This window comes from Caretta caretta, chromosome 11 (assembly GCF_965140235.1).
Source record: "Caretta caretta isolate rCarCar2 chromosome 11, rCarCar1.hap1, whole genome shotgun sequence".
NCBI classification, from domain to species: Eukaryota; Metazoa; Chordata; order Testudines; family Cheloniidae; genus Caretta; species Caretta caretta.
Window position 1 is genome coordinate 49,013,841 of NC_134216.1, and position 16,083 is coordinate 49,029,923.

The window sequence follows — 16,083 nt, forward strand, 5'->3', positions numbered from 1 at the left end:
AAAATGTGGATTAAAGTCTGAATGAACTCTTGGATGAATGTTGAGTATATATATATTTTTCCTCTTGGAGTACGAGAGAGACAGGTCTTGCTTTCCATGTCATCTTTTAGACACAACTAACATTTATGGACAATGCAAAGCAAATTCTGCCTTGTTGCAGGTTTGGCGCTGTCCCTAAGATAATACCCGAGGCAGTAAAACAAAATAAAATAGTGCCACATTTCTGCCTCCCTTTTTAAGAGCCTCCCTGAAAATTCTATCATTATACAGTAACCAGCAATTTATAGCTGTTTTCCAGCAATGTTCCTGGTGTGATGTGTGAGGAACTTCAGCTTGTAGTAAACCCTGAGAGCAGTGTCCGTGTCTTTTGCACAGTTATGATCCTTTTGTTCATAGTCACCCATTTAGTGTAGGTTAACAGTTAGTTAGGTTAGATAGCTTTTTTATTAAGTTTCTGTATGAGTAAATTCTCTCTCTCTCTGTGTCTCTTCTAAAGTTACTCAGTACTCGGCTTTAGGGCTGACCAAGTATCTCCCAGTTTTCAGTATTGCCCTTCATGTGAGGTGGCTGTACCCCACAGGATATGTCTGCACTGTAGTCAGAGGTGTAGACATACCAGAGCTTTAATTTAGCTACTGTGAGTATCAAGAGCAGTGAAGCCATGGCAGCATGGGCTTCAGCACAGGTTGTACAAGCCCGCCTAGGACCCTGGGTATTTATCTAGCCCATACTGAAGACCATATTGGCATTGCTTCGCTGCTGTTGTTACTCATGCTAGCTAGATTAAAGCTGTCTTACGTAGTTCTACACATGCAGTGACAGACATTCAAAATATTTCTTTTGTCTTGGTGAGAGACATATCACCAAGAAATGCTCAGATTGCCATTCATTCTCAAAAAAACTCTAAATGCAAGAGGAGTTTGCTTAAAACCTTTTCTTTTGTACATATCCATGAGACCTGCTTTGGAGCTAGACAAACAAGACGATCCTGGATCTGAGCAGTCTTCCTCCAAAAGTGCCCCAGTGAGATCTACATTGCACTTAATTCCCTTCTTCCTCAAAGCATTCTTCAGCTGCTCCTACTCACAAGGCTTCCTTCATGAATGAAGGGGATAGGATGCTGCCCCACTTTTCTAAAGAGTATAAATGTAGATCACTGTCTGAGGGACAAAGAAAGAAAGAAAGAAAGAAAGAAAGAAAGAAAATCCCTTCCAGTTGTCTTATGTGGAACAGATACAGATACAAGTTTCTGATGACGAGCAACACCAGTATATCCAGTGCCATCTCTTCATCATTGCTGAATGAAGCGGTGGTCACAGTTCCACCCTCTCCTCCCAATGACTATGAGACCATCCAATAACTGTTTCACAGGATGGAAGAAGCACTAGAAAAACCCATGGAGGTAGTGTAAGAAAAATCACACAACTGTTAGACATACTGCACACCTCTTTGCCAGCAAGCATCCTACCTTTGGCTCTGGGGCCCTCTATCTGGGATCACACTGCTGCATTTGTCATTTTAAATATCAGAATAACTAATTTAAGCTGTCATCTTTGTTCCTCCAGATACTTTCTTTTACCTCACTTCTGGTAGCAATGGAAAACTGAAGGAGAAGATTAGAGTGGTAAATACAGTAGGTACTCTAGAGCTATCAGGTTTAAATCACTATTGTTGGAATGTAGGCACAGGAGCCAGGTTAATAAAATCATAGATTTTGAGGCCAGAATGGACCATTATTTTTTATTAATTATTTTATTTTATTAATATTTGTACTACCATAGGACCTTGGATCTTAGTCATGGATCATCATCTAGTCTGACCTCCTGCATCACACAAGCCAAAGAACCTAACTCAATAATTTAAGCATCAAGCCTATACCTTCTGGTTGAGCCATCACACAGGTTCATAATTACTTGATTTTTCAGTTGGGTTTTGGAGCTAGCTGGTTTTGGCTGGGTATTGGAATTTTAGTTTTTAACATCAGATACAGTTCCTGAACTTAACACTCCTCCTATCTGGCCTTTCAGGATGAATTTTATTGAATAATACTGGGTTCTGTTGGAAGAAAGATTCTCCTTCCCTGCAGGATAAGTGAAAAGCTCCAGGACTGTAAACTAGAATCTTTCTCTTGATTAATGTTCAGGCTGGAGCTTTTTCCTATCTACTTCAAGTAGAATTGAAGGCAGACACATGCAAGCCTGCATATGATTGTTTTAGACCTGCCCAGTGCTAAGGTATCCTTTCAATGACTTGATATTGAAGTACTTGTGGCACATAACTTCATAACACATAAAGTAAGGCTAGTACTGATGGGTCCCTGAAGCTATAAACAGATAGAAGAAAGATGGTAAATTTCCATGAAAAGGTTTAATGGTCCAGAAAGCCATTGTAAAATGAAATCGGAAAAAAGGTCTAAAGAAAAATTACCGAGCCTTCTGTTGGGATTTCATCCAGCATTTACTTGAATAGGCATCATTTTAAATTCTGAAGTGCTCTCTGCATAACAAACAAATGGATTGTGAAAACTCAGTGGACATATTTACTTTAATTCAAAATACAATTCCTCAGTAGGTCAAATGTATAATATTCACACTTTGAAGTCACTGATTTGTGTTTAAATAACAAAAGGCTTAGGATTATTTATTTGAAAGGAAAATGGTTTGTAAATTGTAACCAATCAAAGATAAATTTAAAAAGGGGGTTAAGAGGAACATATGCACTATGTCTGATTTTTAATTAAAGAGACTACTATATTGCCATTTTTCTTTTATTTTAGAAAAATCTTTTAAAGGTGGAAACAGGAATAGTCAAGAGTAAAATTAAAAATGATTTTTTTCCCAAAGCCTAGAAAAAGAGAGGAATATGGAACACTGAGATAAAAATCTATGGCCCCAGAAAAATATGATTAAAACATTGCACAGTAGTCACAGGAAGGTGTGAGTTTGATTGATAAGAAGAATGGACCCTGATCCTGCAAACAATTTCATACCTGCTAAGTTTTACACAGGAATAGTCCCATTGACCAGTCATGCACATAAAGTGAAGGGCATGCATATTTGTCTTCATTATCAGGGCCCATTTTTTTGTTTTGTGCCCATCCTTTTCCTTTTCTTTTCCCTTTTCTGTCTCTTGTGTCTTGTCTTGTTCTTGTTATTTAGATTCAATCTGTGACTAATAAAAACATTGGTTTTATGGAATATGCACCTTTTCCCCCCTAAAATTTCATATGCTGGTATGTGATGTCTCCCTGAATACTACCTGATAATGTCTATTGAACAAGGAGGTAGCTCAACATTCAGCAGAAATGGCCTGAGTTTAAGGGGCCAATTGTAACTTATGGAATTTTAAAATGTACATCGGAGCTGCCATCCTCTTTAATGAAGTGGACTCTGGTGGGGTAGCTGTTTAGTAAAGCTGTGGCCTATTACTTGGAGCAAGATGGAGTACTGGTTGCTGGAACCAGTAGTCTCAGAGGGTTTGTCTTCACTAGGGTGTTTTCCCCTCAAGTTAATTGACTGCCAGTTAACTGGGGGGTAGTTAATTATTTTTAAAGACTAGTCTGGACACTCCCAAAATGTATTTTTCAGTTTACCTAGACTGTTCACACAATTTTTTTTAGCTTGGAACAAATGTTTGGAGAGTGTCCAGATTAATTTTTACAAACAACTTAACCACCTCCAATTAATTGGCAATCAGTTTACTTGAGGTAAAAAAGCTTGCATAGACCTACTCTCTTTGGTCTCCAGCCTGTAATGAAGATGACAAAAATTGTAATCTGCTTCATTTTAGGCAAACTAGATTCACCCTTTGTGCTCAGTATTACCATTCAATCCCATCCTCATTTGGACAAAGTTAGGACATTTTATTAGGGACTAGGGGCCAGATTTTCAAAGTTATTTAGGCACCTAGTATGTTGATAGGTGCTTTGTGGGATTTTCAGCAGAGCCAAAGCGGGTTATGTGCCTGACTCTTATTGAAATACCACTAGGTGCCTATCATCCTCATTAGGCACCTGAATATCTTTGTATATCTGGCCTTAAATGCTGCCTTGGTCTCAGTGGCTGAAAAAAAGATGGGGAAGACATAGAAAAAAAACTTTCCCCTCCTCTGCATCTGTGCAGAGTATCAAACAACAATGGTAAAGAATCACAGAAAGAGGTACTTTCTCCTGACACTGAGCCAAGAACTTTTTTAGAATAAGGAAACTGCTATTAAGCCCCTAGAGTTAATCTCACTCTTTCTGTTTTACTTCAGAGCATCAGCTTAGAACCTTTCCCAACCCTGTTCTGCATGGACCGTATGAAGCTAGTGCAAGCAAAGTAGAACAGCAGATATGTGCTCCCACTTCACTACCCTGTCCATCACCCCCATGACAGCCCCAATTTCGCTAATAGTAACTATTTAAAAAAAATTGTGACAAGTAATGTTATATTTTTTGATACAGTTCCTGACTTAAAAAAAAGATTTTAAAGGACCAGAACTTCATAAATAATAACTATGGCTGAGCTATATGTACAACTGATAGCTGTAGCGGTAAAATGTTAATCAGGTTATTTTATAAGAAGATCCATTATAAGGTTTTGCAGATGAAAATACTGTTAATGAGACAGGCAAGACTGGTAACAAATTGCTGTCGCATCACAAGCCTGCCAGAAATTTAGTTTAGCTTTAATATTGTGGACCAAATTCTGCATTTATTCACATGTTATTGAGACTAATTCTGGCCCCAGATTGAGCTCCATTGACTTCAATGAGATAGAATGGGGTGTGGAAGTTGGTTTTCCATCACTCGGGAATTTGGTCTTCCAGAATGACAGCATGGCACTAGTACATGGCTCATTAATAGGATGTTTTAAAAACTGCTTCTAATTTCACCCCCATAGCTTTTCTTTCCACCTGCAGATGAACCCCTATATAAATGTCTATCTGGAGTTTTTACACTGTATATTAATATCTTAGCAGGGGGAAAAGATTTTAATAGGAGTTGAGTGCTCAACAGCTCTCAGTATCTGGCCCATTATTTTAATTACAGTAGCCTATATAAATGTACACAAAGTTTTACAAAACACAGTAAGGTTCAGTAGGCTCAATTCCCGATGGCTTAAGTAAGAACAATTCCAATTACTTAAATATTGCATAATCAAGATCTGGTTGGATAAGCCAGTAGGATCACTATTAGCCCAACAAATCTGACGGGATATACAGTCCAGCATGAATCAAGAGGAGATTATGGAATGGTTTTGCTTTGTGTATCAAATCTCAAAAGCAGAAGGTTACTCATAAACTGGAGCAAATGATGTGCCTGTGTGATATGAGTCCTAGGATGGCACACTGTGTAGGTCTGCTGCTACAACGTAAGCTCATAAATTCACCCCCTCCCTCGGTGTGGAAAATCCTGGATGAGTTTTGTAGGTTCCTCTTTATGATGACATTCCTCTTTATGATGACATTCCTCTGCGGAAATCCTGGATGAGTTTTGTAGGTTCCTCTTTATGATGACATTGGAGGTCCCCAGGCTCAGAATGATCAGGAATTTTAATGTTCATGATTTGTCCATGATTCTTCTGACTCATAACTTACTTGACAAATATGGTCTATCCCAGGTAGTTTTTGGTTTTACATTTAAAGTGAGTCACACTCTTGATCTAGTGTTTGGAATGGGTCTGATGCTGAAGAGGCTATAATTATATAACTGTAGTATTGTCATGGACTGATCATATCTCTTCCTGTTTACTGTTCTCTATTTGTTTTAATGGTCTTCCAGAGAAGGCCAATGGAACTTCCCTTCAGAATGCTATATGAGAAATGCACTGTCACACAGACTGACTCTTGGTGCTTTGTTAAAAGTGGCAGATGTCAATTCTAGTCTGATCAGTTACAACACCAGAATTTTAAGAACATTTGCCATGGGTATGTGGGAAATAAAGAAATTATCTTTTGCCTCCTCCATAGTGTCTGAACACAGCAGAATAGTTCTAGGTGGTGGATAGGTTGGTTAATTTGAGCCTCCACCATTTGGAAATTGCTGCTTTCATATAAAATTGTTCTGATTTGGATGGAAGGTACAGGACAAAATCTTGAGGAAACCGACAAACAGACTTTTCTGCTTAGATTTCAGCTAGTGATGCTTTTCAGGACAATGCCTCCTCACTGGTCCCATGTCCCTGTTGGATAATAAATTCATGAGATAGTGGGTCCCTTGCTGTTTGAGATTATCAGTGCCGCTTTGTCTAAGAGTAGGATGCCAGATAGTGTGAAAAAGTCAGGGTGAGGCTCCATTCAAGAAAATATCACATGACTATAATTACATCCTCCATTTTATGGGCAAAATCAAGAGTATGATAGCCAAGCAGCTATGGCAATATCTGCAGTCTTCAGGTTTCCTTGATCCTGGTCAGTCTGGTTAAACTTGGGTATGACACTGAAACTAACTAATGACCATGGTCAGTGATCTCCTTAAGATGTGGAGCTGACCATGTTAAAATCAATGAATAATGTAATTAATATATTTAATTGTGAAATTACTTTGCATTGCTCATTGCCTGATAGAGAGGGGGGAGCTTTAAAAATAATTAATCTTATTATAATTAATTTGGATTGCGTTAGTTCTGCTTCTTACTTTATTCCTTTAAGTCCATCATATAGATGACACATTGCTTACTTTCAAATCAATCAGTCAGAATGATATGTGCAGATATTTAGACAAAACCATTAAATTCACACATAAATATCAATACAGATAGTAAGAATGGCATTACTAAATTGTACTTTTTATGCAGTGAAAGCTGCTTCTACATTCTTTCTTCATAAAGTACCTAAATGAATCTAACAGAAATGAAAGAATTACTGTATTAATTGTGCCCACAGGTATTCCAGTTAATTGACTTTAGACAAAAGTCTACAATTTTTTCCTCTCTCCATTTTCCTTTGCAAAAGAATATTTTAAGCCGTATAACATTCCCTCATGTCAACATACATATTGTAAAGAACACACACTTTTCTAAATATAACAGAGATGGCTGGCGAATGACAATTCCATTTTGTGACAACTTCTGAGGTTTCAAAATTTGTTTTATTCTACAGTGGAATGAAAACAAAACATGTCTAATGCTTTTGCAAAACAGAATTGTGTCAAAATGTCCATTATCAGATCAAAAATGTCAGGCCTTTGATTCAGGTGACAAGAGAGTCCATCCTGGACTTCAGAAACCTTCTCTTTTGAAAACTTAGTTGAAATTGGTATGTCTACACAATACATTTTGGCTTTGAAAAAACAGCATATCTTACATTTAGTTGAAAATGTTCCAATCAGCTTGTGACGGGTTGGGCCACCTGATGTACTGGGATTTCACTGAGCCTGCCTGCTCCACTAGCCTGGGCTCCCTCTTCCTGTTTTGCTGAATTAGGCTCTCCGGCCTCTGGCAGCACACACACAGAGTCTGCAAACAGCTCTCTAGGAGAAGACTCAGCTAGGAAATTGCCCAGCACTCAAGTGTAGCTCCCCTCTGGAAAGTACACCGAAAATAATATTATATTGCATTGTAGAGATATCTATACAACGTAAGCTCATAAATTCACCCCCTCCCTCGGTGTGGAGAAAGATATGCACAACTTCTTGCCCCCTCCCTGAAGTTACAAATTGCACAAACTGGGTTTTATAATAAACAAAAACAAGTTTATTAATTATAAAAGGCAGATTGTAAGTGATTATAAGGGCTAGCAAACAGAACAAAGCAGATTACCAAGCAAATAAAACAAAACACACATACTAAGCTTAAAATCGTAAGGAGACTGGTAACAAGAAGTAATTCTCACCCTAAATGTTGTTTTAAGCAAGTTGCAGAGTTTCTGTAGCTTAGAGTTCCAGTTATTTCTCTTTACAGACTAGACTCCTGTCTTAGTCTGGACTGAGCCCTTGCCTTTCCCACCGCTCATTTCCTTTGTCTCTTCAGGTAATTTCAGCAGTCTTTCTTCTTGGGCAGGAAGACAATGGAGAAGAGTTCTGTTTGCCTTACTCCCCAGCCTTAAATAGAATTTACATAAGACAGGAAGTCTTTGGTTACAGTAGAAAAGTACCAGCAGTGTCCAAGGTGGTACTTTTTAACCAGGTGACATTATCACCTGACCTTGCAGTGTCAAAGCAACCATGAAACCAGGTTTATTTGCAATGACCACAGGAAGGAACTCTTGGAAGATGGGGGCTCCACATCTTGGAAGACTCATTGTCTTTTTCCTAATGGCCAATTAAGGCTGATTGCTTACTGTCTGGTAGATGTTTCCAAGTATAACCACAGTCGTAATGGTTACATAGTCAATATTCCTAACTCCAGATACAGAAATGATACATGCATACAAACTGGATAATCACATTCAGTAAATCATAAGCTTTCCAATTATATCTTACACGAGCCATCCTGCATAAAATATGTCTTAGTTATGCCATATTCATATCATAAGCATATTTCTATAAAGAATATGGAGCATCACATCACTCAGCTCTCTACTAACAATCTTATATGGCTAATTAAGAAATATTAAGAATTAGCCTTTGCCTATTGTAGGCCTTTATCCTGCAAGATGCTGAGAACAGGGCACCCAACACCTTGCAAGAGGTGCTCAGCACTTTCTAGGATCTACATACCAAGTGCACAAAGTACATTTTAGGTGTAGGCACATAAAGGACACTGAAGGCCTGTTCTTGAAAGGTGCTGAAACCACATTCCTTTACCTTTTTGCAGTCTTTGGAGCTGGGCCAGGGGACAAAGTAACCTAAAATGTACACCCTCACCATGTACCCTTCCAATCTGTGATACCTTTGGGGCAGTTAGCTGGTGGCCTACTTGCTCTCTCACTTATCTTGTTTCTTTGGGGATGCTAACAAAGTGAGTCAATTCCCCACTCCTTTAATGCACAGAAAAATACCAAGCTCCTTGCCTTTTCCCACCGACTGACCACCTCCAAATCAACAACAATAGGTCTCCAAACTTGGCTACTAGACACACTGCAGTGTTAGTGTTTACCTCATACTAAGGCCAAGAGAAATCCCCAAATGTACCATGAAACCAAAAAATCCAGGCAGAATACCAGCAAAGCAATCCCATGCCCAGGTTAGTTACAGTTAGTATGCCAGCTGATCGAGTCTGTTCTTCATGAAAAATGGGAAAGGTTTGCAACAGTATTTGCACTGAGACATAAAACCAAGGGTTTTGATCATTTGAGGTCTTTCCAGACTTCTGAAGCTTTTCTTTAAAAGTAGTGATGTTTTCCTAGTGTTCTGGCCAGGTTTCATCTCTGGTTATTACATTCTGCCACCTTGGTTCCACTTGCAGTCTCAATGAGATGTAGCTGCATCTTTACTTTTGCTATATATTGTTGTTTAGAATTGCTGTGTATTTTTAAAAATTCCATAGCGTATTTCAATGGTAGTGATCCCTGTATAATGACTGGTATGAGTCTAAACACTAAGGCTGTGTTAGAGTTGTGGTGGCATGGTTACCATGGCCCAAGGAACTGCTACTTCTGTTATGATGCATTGGCTCTGCCAAGTATAATTGCCAAGTAAACTTCATTTCAGTTATAGTAGCCCCAATTGTCTCACTCTTATGATACGTAGTACTTTATTCCAGAAGCAGAAATTAGGTGCTATTCCATGTGAGTAAAAGTAACAGAATCTGGCTCAGTGTTTGATTTGTAAAGGGCTTTGCGATCCTCAAATGGAGTATTACAGAAATGAAAAATATCATTGTCTGTCATGGTGTGTCACTGTTCCTATCTTGCATATTCTTGTACTTGCACGTTTCCCTCTAAATGGTCTTATACAACATTCTAGAGCTGTAATAATGCTCTGATTTCACAAATCTCTCCACCCCTTAATTTTGCACCTCCCCTTCTAATCAAGCAAAACCGGATGTGAATCCCTTTGCAGACCACCACCGCAACTCCAGACCAGTTTCTGCAGAGTGTTGCAAGACATTCCATCCCCTCGGGGATTGACTGTGCTGCCCCCACTTCTACCCCAAGCTCATCCAACCTAAGCAACTATAGAAGTGATTTGAAATAGAGAGTTTCAGACATGCTAGTAACTGCAGGACTTCCAGGCTAGGCCCCCATACACTATAAATATATTTCTAAGTATAAAGTAGCACCTTTCTTTCCTGGAACTGATAGCTCACTTGGTTTTTATATGAAACTTAGTTTTTTATAAAATGTAAAAATCTAAAAAACATTTTAAAAAATGTGTGATTTCCCCTTCCCTCATTAGAAACATGGCGCCATTTAGCTTCCATTCAAGACAAAATTCTGAGCTGATTTTGTTATTCTTTTCATGACTCTAACCCCCTAGTGCTATCTACTGTATCCTAACAGCAAATACTCAATCTGATTTTATTGTAAGAAATGAAAGTAGATGATAAAATAGCTATGATTATGCTACTTGTGAATGAATCAACATTTGCCAGCTGCTCTGCCACTTTGAATTATATTGAAATAAGTGCCATTTTAAGATGCAACTCTAAAACTGAAGTCACTATGATTGTTACTCCCATTATTTATTTTAGAAAAACACCTCTGCTGAACATTTTAGGAAACTCCGGAAAGTGTTGCAAATTTATACAAGCTGTTTTAAAAACAGACTTTGTATGACATGCTTTTACAGTTGTTCATAAATAAGTATAATAGGGAACTTTTTAGTTCATTTTTCAGAGGTAAGGTCAAGAATTATAAAATAAATTTTCATAGTATATTTTTTCTTATTTTACTCCTTGAAAAGGAGCTTGTTGGGAGAAACAGACTGATAGAAACTAAAGTTGGTTTAAGAAGTCTCATACTGGAAATTTCCAAATATTTAACCAGACAAATGTATTCTTTCCTCAGTGTATGCACTTGGAGTAATTAACGTTTATACCAATTGGAATGTTAGGGCCCGATTCTGATCTCACACACAGTGCTACAAATTGGGAGTAATACCACTGAAGTCAATGAAGTTACCCTGATGTCAAACTGATCTGAGATCAGAATCAGACACTGACTATGGTCTTCAAGAAAAAGCCATACTATTGTCAATGTATCTAGGAAAGAAAACATCAAATAGGGATTTATAGAATTTATTCTCCAATAATAAACAAGATTATTTTTAACCCTGATTCTTTGCAAGAGATTAATATATGAATGACAAGCAAGAGCTGTATTTCTTTTTTTACAGATGACAAATAACAAATTGAGGGGAAAAATCATTAAACCTCTAACACAGAAATGATCCTTTAATTTATCTATCTGTGTATATTTTCAGATAGGTCATTCTAAGGGTGTTTTTATTATTTTCCATTTTGTATCATCATCATTCTTTGGAACTGTCCTGTAACCAGAGTAGATTAGTGGGGTTTTTTTGGTCTTCATGCTTATTCTGGTTAGGTACACTATACGCTGAACATTTTAAGCATTGGTTATTTGACAGAAATTAACATTAACGTGATCTTAGGCATGATAAATATTTGGCCTTTTTGGACAGAACTTTAAACAAATTGCTTCTCTAGACTTGTATGTGTCAGATACCCAAGAGTAGCTTTCATTTGTGCAGCAAATTAGAATGTGCACAACTGTGTGCCTCTCACCTGATATAGAAAAATATGTGCAGTGTGACCTGGTAAATATGTACAAGATTTTAGTTATGGCAGTATCAGTGTTGACAAATAGGATTAAAATGAAGAGCACAAATCCAGTTTCTAGCATCAGAGGGACAACTAAAGTTCTGCTGTTTTTTTTTTTTTTGTTTTGTTTTTTTCAGGATTATGCTGAAAAGGAGAACACAATAGCAAAAGCCCTGGAAGACCTTAAGGCCAACTTCTACTGTGAACTCTGTGACAAACAGTACTACAAACACCAGGAGTTTGACAATCACATCAACTCATATGACCATGCTCACAAACAGGTAAGAGGAATCTGGTAGATACGTAGTCAATCCAGGTGGCATTTTCAAAGCCACCTAAAGGATTTGGACACCGAGGATGATTCCCTGGCCCTGCAGAAGTCAATGGGAGTTCGACCATTTACTTCAGTAGGCAGGATTTCACCACCAATTTTCATAAAAATTAATGAGGAACTGGGTATCCAAATCCCTGAGGTAATTGAAAATTGCAGGCTTCAACTATGTCCATAGTTAGTAATCCCTAGAACTGAGAAATTAAATGTGCAGTTTGCTTAGAAATAAATCTTAAAAGATGTTTTGATGAGAGAACCTCCAAGATGACCTAACTGTGAGAGAAAATACCCAGGTCTATGGGAACTGTGAGCATTCTAAAAGGGAATGGAAGCATGGAATTATGAAACGTACCCAGGAAAAACATGAGTGGTTATCAGTTTCTCAGTAGTTTGGCATATAAATAAATATTGTAGTCTGTTAGTTAAATGTGCTCTGGGAAACAGTTCTTCCCAAAGATGCATATAGGAAATTCTCATAAGAGTGGATTCTACAGGATTGGGTAATTTATTGGGTAAGTTTTCTTTTACCCCAGTTACATTTCTCAAATGAATTATAACGTGGTTTTTTTTAATGGATCAGTGATAAAAATATAAATAAGAAGAATACACAGGTTTTGACTCACAGCTAGCTATGAGCTAAGTGTGAACTCTGAAATGCACATATTTGTGTTTTCAATACTAACCTTCTCTAAAATACTGCATGCCACTTTGATTATTTATGTTGCTACAGGGAATACTGAATTCATAGTGAGAAGCAAAGCAGTGGTGTCACCGGACCATAGGAACTGTGTTACAGGATAGGACCATTAGTCTATCTAATCAAGTATCCTGTCTCTGACAGTGATCAGAACTGTATGCTTCAGAATAAGGTGTAAAACGATATTTTAGATATTATTTCCTTATTCGTAGTTTCAGTTGGATAGTTTTATTTGATGACTTTGATTTCGTGAGCTAGAAAGTACATAAAGAGTGAAGTGTAGGTATCACTACACCGAATGTAGTGCTGAGTCTCCTATGTTGCTTGCAAGTTTACAAAACATTTATCTGTATTGTATTCTCATGGACCTCTCTGTGCCACTTGCACCGACATCTAACACCACCACAGTCTCCAGAATGATAGTTGCCCTTCCTTTTTTTCCCTCCAAAGCATCTTCCTAGGACACATCATTTCTCTCTTTCTCATCACTAGCAGGCATAAACACTACATTTTTAATTAGGTAGTACACAAATTACTCTATCAGCCCTTAAATGGTTTATAATTAGAGTTTATATAGAAGCCTACAGAGATCCAGCATCTTATTCACAAAACCCTCCTGTTAAAGGCAGGAGACATTTCTTTAAATGAGAACTAATTTTGTTTTTTGTAACACCATCCTGTAGTCATTTGTTGGCAGAGTTTCAAAAATTGGGTTTCAACTAACTGTTTTGCATTTTTATTTGGGCAACTCAGATGTGCAGAATACCTGGAAACTCATAAGAATGATGGTGGACACACGAAAATAACTGTAGAAGCTTTGGCAATGTGCAATGAATTTCTCTTTTGGAATTTAGCGTTGCCTACTTAAATCCCATGTATATTCTTTCATTATGAGCAACATGAATCAAGCCATTCCAGTAGAACAATATATAGTATTAAAAGTAATCTATACAGGTGTATAAAAAGATGTATTCAAATAAAAAGAAAATTTATTAAAAGACAATGGGTTAAATCTCCTGTGAACTTTAGATAAGACACAAAAATAATGAATATAGGTCTTCCTCTTAGGGCAGGATTTTCTAAGTCTCTCCTTCATAGGATTTACACCTTCATTGGCCTCTGCCAGACAGGATTCTAAGGTGGACAGAGCATTGAGCCAAACTTTATGGTAGTGTTTATGTTCCTATGATCCTAAATTTAACTCGTCAGGTTTTTAAAAACAGTTTTCATAAAATAAGCTGATCCTAACTTCAGGGAAAAAGCAAGACTGAGACTCAGTAGGAATTGTCACTGACACCACAGCAAGTTCTCTGTCCCCAGCGGGGACAGAACAAGCCAACTCACAGCACTCTCAATCTCTGCCAAATTTTTAAAGCAAAGAGGACTCAGCAAAGACTGCAGCATTTGGTCTTTTCTCTATTAGTTGAAGATGGGATGAGAAGACAGTGTTTTAGATCCCAGAGGTCAGGAGTGAAGCTGAAGAAAGACTAGTGTTCAGTGGTTAATATTTGTATGTATTTATTTGTTTTGCAGTGGTGTTCAAAATGTGCTAGGCACTATACTTATATATGGGAAGGCATAGCCCTCACGAAATTTCAGCCCAAAACGGGGGATATTTTGTAAGGCCAGCTGATTATATGAGATTTCTGTCCGCATCCAAATAACCAGAAACTAGTCCCCCTCACATTTTGGATCAACTCTGAATACAATACCCTACTCGTAGGGATTCAGATGCATATTTGCAGTCTGAGTCCATCTGTAGAACAAAGTGCATCCAAACAAAGTGATAATTCTCTGTACTAACACTGGCAAATTAGGATATTGTTCCTGAAATAATAGTAATAAATAATATTTACCCCTTATATCATGATTTTCATCTGTTGATGTCAAATTGTCTTACAAAGGTGGGTAAGCATCACAATCCCCTTGAAGTCAGAAGTTGTCTGTGCTCAGCACCGCTGAAATTCAGACCACTTATACACCTGCCTAACTATAGCATCGCTAACTTGGAAATCTCAGAATATGGTGAGTTTTCTGATTTCTTCCCAAGTTTTTGAAAGAGACAAGATTCTTTTTGCATTTTTTAGTACATTCTGCCTGTCAGTGCCCTCTTCAGACATACCTAGTGAACTGCACTGACTTTGCCCCCCACAATCTTCCATCTTCATGCTAAGAGTCAGAGATATTTTTTGCCCCTGGATTTCTTTTCCAACCCTTTCCCCTCTACCTTCCTTTCTATCTGTCAAGGACAGAACATTCTGGGGAGAAGGTTGATACAGCCTGGGAATTCTCCTTCTCTAACAGTAGAGCCTTAGCTGTGCCAGGGCTTCAGCAGGTGAATTAAGCCTAACTGGAAAATCAAAGAACTCCCATGCCTGTGTTCAGCTTTATGCTCTGGCAGGCAGGTCTTTCCCCCCTCAGCTTCCATGAAGTCATTTTTTGTGGATTCCACTCAGCAGGCACCTAACAGTCATTTCACCAGGCCAGTTCTTGCTCCCTCTCTTCTCTTTCTGCTCCAACAGCCTGGGAACCACTTGTCTAACTATTCTCTCATTGCCTCTCCCACAAGACAAAGTTTCTGGACTTTATTATGTTCGTCATCCATATGGAGAAGTTAGATAAAAACATAAATACTCCTGGTTGCTACATAACACTACTTTATTTCTCAGGCCAGAATGATAACCCACAAGAACCCCAAAACAGACATAAAGCAGGCTGTTCCCTAAAAACAGAGAGGCCCAACTCACCCCACCCTATTCTAAACTGGCTGCAGAACTGACTCAGCTGACCCAGATCACATGAATTCCTTCAGAGACCCCTGTCCTGCAAGCTGGACCAGGAAATTTCGCACATGTAAAGTGGTAGTTTGTCATTTTTTTTAACCAGTTTCCAATATACCACAGACTGCAGAGCAACTATCTATAACCCCAGTGCCATCAAGATCGAATGCTATCTGGATGATCTACTGGTGATAGCACAATGATGCTACAAAATGATAGCTTCCCAAACCATCAAATTCCTAGAGTATGCTGGTCTCATGGTGAACCATGAGAAGATTGCCCTTATCCCATCTCAGGAACTGTTACAGCCAGACGTTACTGAAGGAGGATGTTCTTTAAGACTTGCTACTTTCCAGCAATTTATAGCCAGATGGAGCAGCATGATAGAGAATAATAAAACTATTTCCTTGAATGCAAGCCTTACTGCTTTGTCAAGACCTGCCCTGATTTCTTGTGTGTGACAAGTCTTAATATCTGGCTTCATGATCATGGTAAGGGATCTTTCTCTTCAGGTGAGAGAGACATGAGAGCTTACTCTATTTCACACTTTTTTTTCTTGAGGTTCAGGCTGTTGCCTCAAGATCTAATTTATTTTAGTGTTTTCTTATTCTTAGCTTTGACCATAAGACC

The 16,083-nt window shown here is 38.2% G+C and overlaps 1 protein-coding gene across 4 annotated transcripts in view; it reads left to right on the top strand.

The window, feature by feature from the left end:
* Nucleotides 1-16,083, top strand: part of ZNF804A (zinc finger protein 804A) — a 220,573-nt gene that overhangs the window by 153,245 nt on the left and 51,245 nt on the right. For all 4 annotated transcript variants that reach the window (XM_048869378.2, XM_048869379.2, XM_075118004.1 and 1 more), the window contains one exon: nt 11,783-11,926. In XM_048869378.2, coding sequence (XP_048725335.2) covers nt 11,783-11,926 — 144 coding nt within the window. The remainder of the gene's footprint in view (nt 1-11,782; nt 11,927-16,083) is intronic.